The 15328-nt window shown below is 44.7% G+C and overlaps 1 protein-coding gene across 4 annotated transcripts in view; it reads left to right on the plus strand.

Annotated features, from left to right (window-relative positions):
• MYO1H (myosin IH) overlaps positions 1–15018 on the plus strand; it is a 77221-nt gene extending 62203 nt beyond the window's left edge. For all 4 annotated transcript variants that reach the window (XM_080979180.1, XM_080979181.1, XM_080979183.1 and 1 more), the window contains exons 25-32: positions 655–738; positions 7637–7730; positions 9300–9355; positions 9488–9623; positions 10051–10121; positions 11802–11896; positions 12656–12755; positions 14340–15018. In XM_080979180.1, the coding sequence (XP_080835306.1) occupies positions 655–738; positions 7637–7730; positions 9300–9355; positions 9488–9623; positions 10051–10121; positions 11802–11896; positions 12656–12755; positions 14340–14363 (660 nt within the window). In that variant the 3' untranslated portion in view covers positions 14364–15018. The remainder of the gene's footprint in view (positions 1–654; positions 739–7636; positions 7731–9299; positions 9356–9487; positions 9624–10050; positions 10122–11801; positions 11897–12655; positions 12756–14339) is intronic.
• The last annotated feature ends 310 nt before the right edge of the window (positions 15019–15328 follow it).

Raw genomic sequence — 15328 nt, forward strand, 5'->3', positions numbered from 1 at the left:
CCAAGGCACATGTAGGGAAATAGGCATATACTAAAGTTTGGTGTTGGTCCATGGGGTCACGAAGAGTTGGACACGACTAAACGACTAAACAACAACAACAAAGTTTGGTGTACACAAAGATGCCTCTTCACTGAAAATAGCACCCAATATTATGTTAGATGTGTATGTATATATATTTAACAGAAAACACAATATGTACATATTTTGGCCAAACTGCTTGTATATGTTGGGAGAAATTTGCACTAAAATGCCGAGGAATTGTCACAAGGACTTTCCTGGAAGGAGGGAAAGTGGAGAGTGGCTGGAAAAATGCAAAACACAGAGAAACTAAGATTGGCAGATTTGCCCATTCCCAGGGCAGACTGAGATCAAGCTGCAGGGGCCTTACGGAGCTGAAATTCAGTGCTGTTTGCAGTCCCAATATGGCATGGAAGGTCACAGGTCCCCCATCACTGCTAAAAGCTTGCCTTATCCCCATCTTGCCTGGTGCCACCTGCTCTGACTGGCAGCTGCTCTCTCAAGCTGAAGTCTTCACTAGCCAGAAACCGGGACTCGAACCTGAGGCCTTCTGCATGCTGCGTTAAGGCCCCTTCCCAAACATCCATCTTGTCGCACTTCAAATGACAGATTACACTCCCCCCCCTCTCCACCTAGACATCTGAGTTCCTGAGAAAGATCTGCACAAGAAACCTTGTCCGGAAATATTGCCGTGGCATCACAGCACAGAAGAAGGCACAGGTAAAGTCTGGGCTTTTGAGTTTTTGTGGGGCTCAATTCTTAAAATGAACGGTGTTGGGAGCTGGAATCTGTCCTGTGTACATCCCCCTGGCTCCTAGTTGCATCTACTGTTGTTGTGCTGACAGTGCACTCTGCAAAGGCTCAGAGGTGCAGAGGCTTGGGAGCTCTCAGAAGGGCCAAAGACCTCCACTGCAGCTCTCTCACATAATTATTATTATTATTATTATTATTAATTAATTAATTAATTATACATACATACATACATACCCTGCCCATCTGGCTGGGTTTCCCCAGCCATTCTGGGTGGCTTCCAACAAAATATTAAAAATACAATAAAACATCAGACATTAAAAACGTCCCTCAACAGGGCTGCCTTCAGATGTCTTCTAAAAGTCAGATAGTCGTTTATTTCCTTGACATCTGATGGGAGGGCGTTCCACAGCGCAGGTACTACTACCGAAAAGGCTCTCTGCTTGGTTCCCTGTAACTTAGCTTCTCACAGTGAGGGAACCACCAGAAGGCCCTGGTTTCCTTGTGGGGAAAGACCAGGACAGTTAAAAGCAATTCTTTTCATGGAAAATCAAATACTCTTGTGACAAGAGCTGCCAGAGGTTTGGGGTTTCTTCCATTCCCCTGAGCCAGTAGTTTTCAACCCGTGTGCCATGGCACCCTGGCGTGCCTTGAATGATGGCCAGGGGTGCCGCAGGCAACACTGGTCTCCGTCCCCCTTTCCTTCCCTCTCTCCTCTGATGCCCTCTTGCATCTCTGCCTCCCAAAGGCTTGCACAGCTGTTTGTTGCACCAGCCCTAGCTACAAGCTCCATGGGCAAAAGGTGCCTCTGGGGCTGGCCAGGGGGTGCTGGTTGTCAGGAGTTGAGGCGGCCTCTGAGTAAGCAAGCAAGCGGGCCAGGGAGCCTAGCCAGGCAGTCCGCCAGCTGTTGGGAATGGACAGACAGGTCCCAGGCCCCTGTGGGGCAGTGTGAGGAGGCCCCTCTCTTTGGGGCGGGGGGGGGGGCAGCTCAGAGACCAGGGGACTCCTAAGGAGAGGAGAGGAATACTCCACAAAGGAGGGTGTTCCCAAAAGGGTGAGAGGCTGCTGGCTCTGGAGGAAGGGGTTACATAACTGGGCTCCTGAGCCCCACAGGGGTGCCACCGAAACAATTTAGTTGGTAAAGGGAGCTGTGGACTCAAAAAGGTTGGAAACCTCTGCCCGAAGCATATGTTTAAAGTGCATTCCCACAGAATCCTGGCAACTGTCATCTGTTAAGGATGCTGAGCATTGCCAGGAGTCCGCTATTCCCCTCACAGAGCCACAGTTCCCAGAGTTCCCTGGGAGGGACTGATTGTTAAAGCACTCTGGGAATTGTGGGGGGGAATAGGGCTTAGAATCATAGAATCATAGAATCACAGAGTTGGAAGAGACCACAAGGGCCATCGAATCCAACCCCCTGCCAAGCAGGAAACACCATCAGAGCACTCCTGACATATGGTTGTCAAGCCTCTGCTTAAAGACCTCCAAAGAAGGAGACTCCACCACACTCCTTGGCAGCAAATTCCACTGTCGAACAGCTCTTACTGTCAGGAAGTTCTTCCTAATGTTTAGGTGGAATCTTCTTTCTTGTAGTTTCTTCATGCCTCTCAACACCCTTGACAAACTACGGCTCCCAGAATCCTTTGCGGGAAGCTATGGCTGTTTAAAGTGGTATCGTGGTGCTTTAAATGTATAGTGCCAAGGTGGCCTCAGACTGCCCCCCTTCAACAGAGGATGCATGACAGAAATGGCGGTTGCATCCTGCCGTTTGCAATGGATGCCCCCGTGAGGTGGCACCACCATGCACCTGGCCTCCATTGGCTAACTGGGTGGGGCAAAGCAGCGACAAGGTTGGTGTTGTACAAATTGCAACCAATCAGCAAGCAGAATTGACGCTTTATGGGTGTCTAAAGAACTTCTATTAAAAGTAGCAAAACCAGAGATCCTACCGAGAACCATTTCTCATCATAAGTCAGTCATGTTAACACTAAGAGGAGAGATTAAAAAAACCAAGATGGAGTCTCAATGAAAACTTATTAAATGATGAAGAAATTTTACAGAAAGCAAAAAAGACATTGAGAGAATTTTTAAAGTTTAATATGAATCAAGGTACAGATATTAAAGTAGTGTGGGATGCTGGAAAAGTGGTGATTAGGGGATTCTTTTTTCAACAAAATATGTTTCAAAAAAGAATGAGGGAGAAGAGAAAAACAGAAATTTTAGAAGAGATAACAAAAAAGAAAGAAAAAGAACTCCTAAAGAATCCAGGAAGCGAACAATTAAACAGAGTATTAAATTGTTACAAACACAATTTGCAACGATCATTGACCAAGAAATTTATTGGAAAATCAAAGTATTAAAACAGAAATTTTGAATTTGCAAATAAGCCCAGAAAATTACTAGTGTGGCAACTCAAGAAAAACAGAGTGAAAGAGTCGTTAAGAGGCTGAGAATAGGAGAGAGAACAATAGATGATCCAAATGAGATTGTGAAAGCTTGGTAAGATACTACAGAGATTTATACCAAAAATGAGAGGCAAACCATGAAAAGATAGAAGAATTTTTAAAACATACCAATCTACCAAAAATATCAAGTGAAAAAATGAACATGCTTAATGCTCCAATTACGATCTTTGAAATTCAATCTGCAATTAAAAAAGCAAAAGTAGGAAAACCCCCAGGTTCGGACTTACTTTCAGCCGGTTATTGTAAAAAATTGGAAGATCTTATTGTTAAGTTGTGGGCGAACATGTCAGACGACACAGCGATTCTTTAAACAGCTCTTCTTTATTCAGATGCCAGAACAGAACTGGCTGAGGAGCTCAGTCAGCCTGCTTATATAGAGCTCCAGAACAATGCAACTGTTGCCATTTTCTAAAACTATCCAATCACTGAACGTCACTTTTCGATCCTTCATTTGCATAACTATACAGTATCCCCCTGCTGGCCCAGGGTGAGAACTTCAGTACATAACACTTATATTGTTCCCACTAAAAGACATGATGAATATTTTAGTTAATGGGAAAACACCAGTTTCATGGTCAGAGGCCTATATAACGCTCATTCCTAAGCAAGGGATGGATTTACAGCAGGGGTCAGCAAACTTTTTGGAGGGGGCTGGTTCACCATCCCCCTGACCTCGTGGTGGGCCGGAGTGCGCGCACGCGGCGGAGGGGGCTTCTCTCTCCCCCCCTCTCTCCCCTGCCCTGCCCACCTCTGCTGCTCTGCCTGCGGTTGGGGGACGGCGGCAGCGGCACCCCTCCTTTTTGGGCCAGCTTTTCCGGGTGCCAGGCTTCCTATTAAAGCCCAGCCCCCTTCCTCCGCAGGACGGGGAGAAGCCAGGAAGAGGGAGGGAGGAGGGAGGCCGCCATAGTGAGGGAGGAAGGGCAAAAAAATGGCGCCCAAATTGTTTTTGAAAAAAATTGGTGATTGCGCCTATCCAAGCGGTGGTTGCAGAACCGTTCACGGGCCAGATTCAGAGGGCAATTGGGCCGAATCTGGCCTGCGGACCTTAGTTTGCCGACCCCTGATTTACAACTTTGCACCAATTATAGGCCAATTTCATTACTTAATAGTGACTACAAGATCTTTGCGGATATCTTAGCAGAAAGACTAAAAAAGGTTCTGAAGGAAATAATACACAAAGATGGTTTTTTACCTGGATGCCAAATGCAAAATTATATAAGAAACATCATTAACATCTTAGAATACTTGCAATCCAGAAACAATAAGCAAGCAGCATTAATGCTGGTTGACACAGAAAAGGCGTTCAATAATATTTCCTGGAGGTCAATGGGTTTTGGCGAAACCTTTGTCAGAGGAATACTGTAGAGGCAGTATATTCTGGACAACAGTCCAGACTTATAATAAACGGAAGGGAACTAGACAAGGGTTTCCTCTATCCCCATGACTATGTATCTTGGTGTTGGAAATTCTGAATAGGAAAATAAGGAATGATGTAGGTATAAGAGGTATATAGTATTGGGAGGAAAATCTTACAAATTGAGAGCCTACGCTGATGACCTTATCATTACTACGGAAAATACCAAAGAAAGTTTTCCGAAAGTGATTGAGGTGATAAAAGAATTTGGACAGGTGGCTGGTTTTAAAATTAACTGTAAAAAAACCGAAATTTGTTAGTTAAAAATATGGAGTTGCAGGGAAAAAAATGAAATTTAAAAAATCACTGGATTAGAGGTGAAGAAGAAAGTCAAGTGCTTAGGGATTTGGCTAACAGCAAAGAATATCAACCTATATGAGGAAAATTACATAAAGACTTGGAATGAGATAAAAAGAAATTTGGAAATTTGGGATAGACTACATCTTTCTTTTTGGGGAAGAATCTCCACAATTAAGATGAATGTCCTTCCGATAATTATTTTTTTGTTTCAGACTATTCTGGTGTTAGGGGGAATACACTGCTTTAAGGACTGGCAACGAGACATTTCGAAATTCATATGGCAAGGGAAAAGACCTAGGATTAAGCATGAACTATTACTTGATGTTAAGGGGAGAGGGGTTTTTTCCTTACCTGACCTCAAATTGTATCACGATGCAGCGTGCCTAACTTGGATTCGTGAATGGGTAGTACTGCAAAACACAGACCTGTTGGATATAGAGGGGTTTGACAACCATTATGGTTGGCACGTATATCTGGTTTATGACAAGGTGAAAGTCCACAAGGGTTTTTTGAATCATACGATAAGAAAATCCCTTTATAAAGTATGGGCTAAATATAAAGATTTACTCAAACTGAAAACCCCTTGGTGGCTTTTCCCTATACAAGCTTTCGCAGTTAAGAAAAAAAAAATCTGGGACATTATATATAATGAACTTTAAAAAATCTTTATATGTTCATTCAAAAAAAAAACCAGAAGTCTTCCTGTTGGGAATCATGTTTAATGAAATCCCGAAAATGTTTAGAAGAATTTTCATGTATGCAACAATGGTGGCTAGAATTTTGATAGCAAAAAATTGGAAAGGAGAAGTGATACCCACCAAATTAGACTGGCAGGTGAAGATGATAGAATATATAGAACTAGCCAAAATGACTGGCAGCTTAAGAGGTGATTCAAAACAGAGCTTAAATAAAGAATGGAATGTCTTTAAAAAATATTGTCAGGTGGTGGTGTGGTTGCTCGAGAGCAAACAGGCAAGACTCCAACCTGTCTTTTCCAGGCTTTATTATTAATACAAACTATTTACAGTGCAGAGCGTCGCAAGTCCATGTCTGCTCAGTCGCTAGCAGAATCTGGGAGTGGGCGGTCCTTGTACCTCCCCCAGCATAACAGTCGTGTGACCCCCATCCTTCTCCTCCCCTCTCTGCGCCCAAACCGACTGCGCAGAGTGGGCGCTGGCAAAGGGGGACTTGCCTCCCCTCCGCTTTGCTCAGGCTCAGTGTTGGGGCTCTCCCTAGCATCTCCTGGTCCCTGCGCCCCTTCCCCACTGGGGGCGGGGCTTTCCTCCTCGCCAGAGGAGGAACTGCTTCATAACGGAGGCTCCCTGTAACACAACTGCCCTTCCACCTCTCGCCTCTGAGCTGATGGCAGTTCCCTGACAAATATTTACAGCTACATTGTAAAAATGCTTTGACGAGTCTAGGCTGAACCTTGCAGGACAATATGAAACACAAATAAATTAAGTGATAATTAAAATTAAGAAGTGATAATACAAAGTGTGAAATCGAAAGGGAAGCCTAGAAAACATAGTGGGATGAATGGAAGTCAAAGGAATATGTGATGCTTTTTCTTGTTTGTTTGTTCTTTAGTGTTGTTACTGTAGTGTTTTGTGGTTTGTTTGTTTGTTTGTTTTTAAAGTATTGTTTCAATAAAGTATTAAAACAACAACAACCAAACGAATGCATCACCTGGAGTGCTGGATAGCTTCCTGCCGGTGCGTTTGCACCAAGCTGGTCTTCGCATCCCCTTGCCCCGCTGCCCACCTCACAGTAAGCAGCAGTGCAAACAACGGGAAGTCAGTGGTGCCGGTCATACTATGGACTTAGGTCAGCTACCTGAGAGACCACGTTCCTCATGCAAACCAGCCTGGGCTCTGAGAAGGGGAGGCCCTTCTCTCAGTCCTGCCCCCCTGACAGGCCCGCTTAGTGGATGGAGGTGTGGGAGAGGGTCTTCTCTGGGGGGGCTGCTCCCAGACTCTGGAACGCCTCCTGGAGAAGCCAGAATGGCTTCCTCCTGGCTGTCCTTTCGTCAGCTGGTGAAGAACTGAATGTTTTTGAGGAAAGGGCTGTTGCTGTGATTTGTTGTGTTTGTAATTATCTGTATTTTTAATAGATCTTTTATATTATTTTAAATCTATGTGTTTAATTGCATCTTAATGATTTTATTTTCTGTTTTTAGCTTGTTTAATATATCTGTGTAAGACACCTTGAGGCAGGATATTATTATTATTATTATTATTAACAACAACAACAACAAATACAGTGGTACCTCGGGTTAAGAACTTAATTCGTTCTGAAGGTCCGTTCTTAACCTGAAACTGTTCTTAACCTGAAGCACCACTTTAGCTAATAGGGCCTCCCGCTGCTGCCGCTTCGCTGGAGCACGATTTCTGTTCTCATCCTGAAGCAAAGTTCTTAACCGGAGGTAATATTTCTGGGTTAGCAGAGTCTGTAACCTGAAGCGTATGTAACCTGAAGTGTATGTAACCCGAGGTACCACTGTACATGAATGAATGAATGAATGAATGAATGAATAAAACTGAGCCCATGGCTTGCAGGAAGGAAGGTGTCCTGATCTTATGCCTCTTAGTAACATAAGTACAACTCCCCACATCAGCCTGAAGCAAGAGTTTTAATGTGGTTTCCTTCTTGCAAAATACTGGCCTAGTCTCTTTCTTTTGTTCCAAAACAGATGGAGGAAAAAGTGATTGCTAGTGGCATCTTCCGCGGGAAGAAGGCTGGCTATGCCCAGAGTCTGAATGAACCGTTTCTTGAGACCAGGCTAAGTGAGTAGACCAGAAAGGGCAAGGCTGGTTGAGGATTTGGTTCACTGGAGGCACAAGACCTGACACACACATTGTGGGCTCCTCCTTTGCAAGGAAATGCAAATATGTAAGGCTACACAAGCAGAGGAGAATGAAAGCTTAAAAGCCTGATTTCCTAACCAAACTTTTGCATAGCTAAGGCATCTCTTAGGAAGAGTCACCCTGGAAACAGAAGAGAACTTGGAGCTAGCTTACCTGAGCAGACAAACCCAGGGTCCTTGGAATGAAGGTTGGCAGAGACTGGTGTCTTTAGGCTATATGGTTTTATTTGCCCATATATACAACCTGATCAGAGGATAGAAGGGCTCCCAGCATTAACACCCTAGCAGACCTTGCTTCCCCGTTAGTCACAGCTTGGGGTCCAGCACAGAGCAAGCAGGTCTCTGTGTCTCCAAACTGCTTCCGGCTCTCCCACACAACTCTGCCTTTTGTTCTCCTCCCTAGCAGTTTGTGGGGCAGAGGAAAGACCCGCCCATTCGCTTGATGGCATGGAGCAACTTACTTGGTTGTGCTTCACATTTTCTTCACATGTAGTCAGCCACAACCACTGCCTAGGCAGAGAGACTGGTTTAGCAGGCTTGCTCTTATACCTTCTACCCCCACAGATACAGAACCCAAGAATTGGAAGGAACTCAGGGTGTCATAGAGACTGAGCCCCCCCCCCAAACTCTCAACAGTAATCCTATACACAAAGAATTCTGGCCAGGGATGCTTTTAGCAAACAAAAACAGGTAGAGGAGAAAGACATGAGAGCTGCTTCTGCGAAACATCAGTCTAGCTGGGTTACAGACATTTAACTTTAACTGGTACATAATTAAAGGGTTTGATACATATTTTAAAAGCTTTATATGTACAGTGGTACTTAATTCGTTCCGGAGGTCCGTTCTTAACCTGAAACTGTTCTTAACCTGAAGCACCACTTTAGCTAATGGGGCCTCCCGCCACCGCTGCACGATTTCTGTTCTCATCCTGAAGCAAAGTTCTTAACCCCAAGTAATATTTCTGGGTTAGCGGAGTCTGTAACCTGAAGCGTCTGTAACCTGAAGCATATGTAACCCGAGGTACCACTGTAATAAGATTAATGTAACAAAGAATATCACAAGCATAAATGTGTCAACAATCATTGACTTAATAGGTTTGTGGGCTCTGGTATTTCAGCCCCCTTATTTGAACCATGCATTTTAATTGTGCCAGAGGAGGGTTGAGGGGATGCTGAGTTCAGAGATGGAGCAGCTGATCAAGGCGCAAGTTGTTTTGTCACTGAGGCAAAAATTAATCCCAGAAGCACCTCTCCTTCCTGCCTTCAGCAGTATAAATATTACAATATGTAAATAAATAGCAGTTTCTGCCCTTCCATAACAATCAACTTTGCCTAATGGTAGAGCTGGTACTGACTGTGATATGTGTTTTGTTGTGCCAGAGGCAGCCTAAAATCTCTCCCCGAGATCAGTTTCCTTTCCTTGCATGTCTCTTTGTGGCTCCCCACTTTTGTGCCGGGACTGTGACCCTTGCTCTTTCCTGTGTTCCTAGACGAGAGCGAGTTGAGCCCCAAAGTCCTGCAGCTGATCCGCCACGAGAGAGTGAAGGTGAGGGCTGGGGTGCATGGGGCAAGGGCAGGCCAACCTGCACAGTGGTCCTTGAATGGTGTGTGGCTAAAGCTGTGACTCTCAGGCGAAGCCGCCTCTGCTTCTAAGACTCGCCTCGTGGTTGCTTTTCAGTATGTGACGCCGGTGGTGAAGTACGACCGGAATGGCTTCAAGCCCCGAGAGCGGCTGCTGGTTCTGACACGTGTGGCAGCTTATGTGGTGGAGATGGCCAAGATCAAGCAGAGGATTGAGTACGCCACCCTCGGAGGTAACATCCCTGCTGTCCTTGGGCAACCCTTTCCCTTCCCAGGCATCCAGCCAAGTGAGATGGGGAGAGACCCACCCATTTGCCTCCTTGGCAACAGAGCAACCTGTTTGGATAGCATAAATGGCCTGGTCAGCCAAGGCCATCCCTCTGGCAAAGGAACTGGTTGGGCTGGTTCAGCAGTCTCTTCTAGCAAAGAGCCTGAAAGGGACCCAGGTTGACCGCCCCCTCCCCCACCTCATAACAGTCCTTTCTTGCAGTCTGTCAAATGGCCCATGTGAGGAAGAGGAAGCAGTAAAGAATGAAACTCAGTTCTGCATCCAAGCACACAATAAAATCTACCTGCCAGGCTTCTTTGCAGCTTGGCAAAGAAAGGCAGTCCTTCCAAATTTTTCTAGCAAGTGACTTTGTTTTGCATTCTTTTTCCAAGGCCTTTCTGCCAGCAGCTTGGGCGACCATATCTTAGTCATCCATGTTTCAGAAGACAGCAAACCAGAGAAGGTAGCAGTTTCTCTTTACCCGCCCATGGTGTGTGTTTGCGTGTGTGAAATGCATGGAAATAAAACAAGCTAAGGAGCAAAAGGAACGCCTTACTTTCAGACAGTGGATGCCTGTGATACAGCTAATCATTATCAGAAGAGAAAGGCATGACTTTGAATAAGTGTGGGGAGAGCACTCGCGTCTTGCTCTTATTATTATCAGGGGGGCCACTGTGAAAACAAGATGCTGGGGTAGAGGGGACCCCTTTGGCCTAATTCAGCCCAGGCCTCCTCTTCTGTACTCGTGAAAAGTTAGCTTATCAGTTTTTATTTTCCTTAGTGGTAGGATATGGGGCTGCACACCAAACTACATGAGATTAATGAATTGTTTAAGATAGCTAGGAAAAATGGCTTTGCAGAACAAAAGTATGTTTTCCAAAGTCCTATTAGATACAAATATAAAAGTATTATAAAAAATGTACAAACTGCTGTTGGAGCAGGAAACTAAAGAGGAATTTGTGAAATCGAGCATGATTAAGTGGACACAAGATGTGGGTCACAGTATTATGAATTATGGGGAAAGTTGTGGAAAATAAATATGAATTTTATGGCATGTTATGTGCTAAAAGAAAATGTGATGAAAATGTCCAACAGATGGTATTTAACACCCATCAGATTGGCAGAACTGTCTAAGAGTTTACTACTATACACCACGACTGCAGCTAGAACCTTATTGGCACAAAGGGGGAGAACAAGTCTAGTACCCACTAAGGAAGAAAATGTTTGAATTTGCTGAACTGGTTGGTCTGACAAACGGGATAAGAGAAAACAAAGATCAGGAATATAAGGAGGATTGGATAAAGTTTATTTACTATTTCAAAAAACAGTATAGATAAATTCATAGTTTGCAGGTCTCAAGTAAATCCAGCAGATTTGAAATAGAGAATTTGACAGATAACAAATTGGATGATTAAAAATATGTGGATTACACGGAGTAGTAAAAGGTAAAGGTACCCCTGCCCATACGGGCCAGTCTTGACAGACTCTAGGGTTGTGCGCTCATCTCACTCTAGAGGCCGGGAGCCAGCGCTGTCCGCAGACACTTCCGGGTCACGTGGCCAGCGTGACAAAACGCCGTTTACCTTCCCGCTAGTAAGCGGTCCCTATTTATCTACTTGCACTTTTGACGTGCTTTCGAACTGCTAGGTTGGCAGGTGCTGGGACCGAGCAACGGGAGCGCACCCCGCCGCGGGGATTCGAACTGCCGATCATGCGATCGGCAAGTCCTAGGTGCTGAGGTTTTACCCACAGTGCCACCCACGTCCCAACACGGAGTAGTAGAAAAGCAAAAGGAACCAGGAAAAGTGTGGAAGAGAAGTCATATGGTATATGTATAAATGTGGTATTTGGTACGAAGTTGTAAGTGGGACGGGGGGAGGGGGATTAAATATGCTCTATGTTCCTGTTTTAGAAAATGCGAAGAAAAAAAAAAGAATTTTCCTGCCACACCCTTTGAGAACCACTGGTATAGGGACATGTTTAGCCCAAGTGCATTTTTTTATTTTATTTTTTGCTTTTGAAAAGTGTTATTAACCTCTTTGTATTCAATTTTCAAATGCAGCTGTCTGATCATAACACAGTGGTGAAAGGGGAGTTTCTCCTTGAATGGAGAGCCCTGCCTGACTCCATTTCTTGCTTCCAGGGAGACGCCATTCTGCAGTGTGAGCACTTTTTTGAGACGGTCACAAAACTCTGCATTCTGGCCCACAAGCAAAATGTCTCGGTGGTCCAGGGAAGGTGGGTCCCTCACTCTTTGCATTTGCAAATGAATGAAATCATGGGATTGATCGTTCTTAAGCATCACCCACATCTGTTGACATAGGAAGCACAGGTCTGCTTATCAGCCTGAATTTCACACTCCATGTATTTAAAGCAAAAACCCAGGGGACTATTTTGAAGAGGCTGTTCTGATGCCACATTGGGAAGGATACACCACTGAATTAGGAAGGGCAGGAGAGGCCTGGTGCCTTCACAGCCTGTAAGTGGGCTTCTGGGAAGCATCTGAACAGCCACTGGGGGGATTCTGGCCTGATGCCTCTGACATCCTTGTCCCAGTGCAGGTGGCTCAGAAAAACCACTTGGGTCCCAAATGAAATATCTGAGACTGCCTCCTTCCCTCTAGGCCCTTTCGGGTGCTAAGATTGGCAGAGGAGCCCCTCTTGGTAGTTCTGCTGCCCTCAGAACTGCAAGGGGATGGTGGTTGTAACCCCAGGAGAGGGCCTTTTCTGTGTCAGCCCCCAAACTGCAGAACTCCCATCCCATTGAAGTGCAACTGGTCCCTTAATTGTACAGCTTTCCATGACTGTTGAAGACACACCTGTGTTTTTGGGACCCACTTCAATTCCTGGCAGTGGCTCTCCAGGGACTTCATTATCAGCCTTATTATTTCTGCATGGAGAACAGGTCTTCTCTCCCTTCCCTAGAGGCCAGGATGGTGGTTTTGCACCTAAGCCTGGTGGGCTTGTGAATGTCATTGCTGGTGTTTCTTTTTTGTAGCCTCCAGTTCCAAATCAGTTCAGGGAAAGAAGGAACAATGGTTTTCACCACTGGGCAGGATGCTCAGGTCTACAAAGCCAAAAATGGACAACTGACGGTGGTAAGTCCTTTGCAATGACTGTGGCCCTTTTTCTACAGGCAAAGAACTGGATGCTGAAGGAATGACTAGCAAAGCAGATTTAGGGGCCTAAATGTTGTAGCTGGAGTGAGGTTTTTGCAGGTAACTTGGGGTGGTGAGCAGACCAGTGTAGGAACATTGCAAGTGAGTGTCTAGATAACCAGGAGGAATCCAATTAAACCCAGGTATAGTGTCAGACCAGACCATCATGAAGCCAAGCAAGCTTTCAAAAGTCCCTTGGGTATGTTTAAGTTGGCCTTGCTTGAATAATTGCATGTGAAGCTGCCCCCTAGGCCAGACGGTGAGGCTGCTTGTCCACCTAGCCTAGGCGACAAGGGCTGGAAATGTCAGGTGCTGAGCCTTCTACCTCCCAGGCAGGTGTGCTGCCCCCTTATTTGTCTATATTGATAATCTGTTTGTGATTTTCCATGCTGATGAGCTGTAACCTTTGTGCCCATCCCTCTTTGGAGTCTGAGGCTGAAACTACAGCTTCTTCCCTTGAAGAAGGGAACAGCTTCTCTTTCTCTCACCCAACTGTTTTGCTGGACATCCAGCAAAGCTGAATGTTGGAAGATTTAGGAGACAGATAAAAGAAAGGACTTCTACATGCAGCACATAGATAGACTGGGTCAAATTCTTGGAGTAGAAGGCTATCAGTAGCCATGAATCATGATGTCTGCGCACTATGTCCAGAATCAGAGGGGACAGTCCTCTGAATGCCAGTTGCTGGGGATCGTCAGTGGGGAGGAGGCTGCTATTGCCTTCACGTCCTGCTTGGGGGCTTCTTCTCTTTGGGGCAGCTGGTTGATCCCTCTGAGAGCAGGAAGCTGGATAAAAAGGGCCACCTGATCTAGCAGGCTCTTAGATTTTCCTTCCTCATCGTGCGACACAGTGGATGATTTATAATAGGCAAGATTGTCAAAACATGCTTTTATTTCAAGGCCGGTGCTTTCTAAAGAGAAACATCAAAAGTAGATCAATCAGATCAAAGGTCCATCCAGCCCAGCCCCCCGTTGCTCGTAAATAAGTTTTTTAAAATCATTTTTCATCTTTAAACTATTTAATACGCTTGTATTGAGATATATATTTGTTTACATTAGAACATACGACATGCAACAATTATATGTTAAATATTAAATATTAAAAATAAAACCGCAATAAACACTCAGATAAATGTTTCTGAATATAATAACAAAGCTGTGTCAAAGTGTCTATACCAAAATTATTACAGATATGATGTATAGCAGTACGTATTGCTTTGATTGGTGACCATAAGTAAAATGTACCGGTATTTTGTATCAACAACAATTAGAATTTATAGGAATTTATAGGGCATGAATTTCCTTTTAAAAAGCCAGATCCCTTAGTTGCCTGTCAGCTCCCCTTTGTCCTTTTGGTGGGAATCACAGAATTGTAGAGTTGAAGGGGACCCTGAGGATCATCTAGTCTAACATCTTGCAATGCAGGACTCTCAAGTAACAATGCTTCTGTTTAGGCAGGGGCTGCAAAATGAGAAGGGAGCCATCTAAAAAATTTTTTTAATCTTTCTATGTTTAAATCCAACAGGTATCACCCAGAATAACATCCTGATGGAAGCACATGTTCCACCTTTGCCTGTTAACTGCTGATGTTCGAAAGAGAAAGTAGCCCAAACTCCTCTGTGGAGAGGAGCAGAATCCATATTATAATTCTGATGCTTACAAAGAGTGTTTTGATGCCATAGGACTGTTGCAGATCCCATGACTGACTGTATGAATACTCCCAATAACTGGCTATATTTTTGTGATAACTTGCCTCTAATCTAAGTCAACAGTTACAGATTTCCTTAGATTTCCTTAATAGGTCCAAGTGGGGAAAGCCTCAGAAAAGAATTGCACCTTAGAAGTGGAGGAGGAAGTTCTACACTCTGGAAAAAGTATTCTTCCCATTACAGGGCTGGAAGCGTAATGGCAATCTGTAAAGCTGAATCCTACAGCCTGGAGAAATGCGAGGCAGGCAGCTGTTGTCCCTTAGGGTTTGGGAACACAGCTCTCCTCATTTTTCTCTGGCACTGTTTTTTGGGGGAACCTTGAGATCCCTGCTGCTGCTGCTTGGGCAGCCACAGGCCCACCGAAGGGAGATGCGGTGGGGTGGGGGGAAGGTTCTGCAGTCGAAATCGTGCCTCCATGTTCCTTTCTATACTAGCAACATGTGACTGTAAGTGGCAATGTGAATTAAAAGGACTAAGAGAAACACGGCTTTGAAATGATCTTGTAGGGTTTTTTGTTTTTGCTTTTTAAAAAGAACTAGTTCCTGACTGGTTTTAAAGCCTCCTTCTAGCTCCGTCTGAAAGCCAAGTAAGGTGGCCAGCTGAGGCTTCTTCTTGACCAGTCACCTTTCTGTTACATGTGGAGCAGGAATGGGGAGAAAGGCACACTTGCCAAATTTGCAACTCCTAAACCAGTATGTAAACTGAAACCCTCTTTACCTTTGAAATCCACACTTCCCTGAATGTTGATCTGCAGTTCTTCAATCAATCAAGGAATGTGTATAAAAATGCATATTGGTGAAATTAA

This window comes from Podarcis pityusensis (assembly GCF_964106645.2).
Source record: "Podarcis pityusensis genome assembly, chromosome: 13".
Classification (NCBI taxonomy): Eukaryota; Metazoa; Chordata; class Lepidosauria; order Squamata; family Lacertidae; genus Podarcis; species Podarcis pityusensis.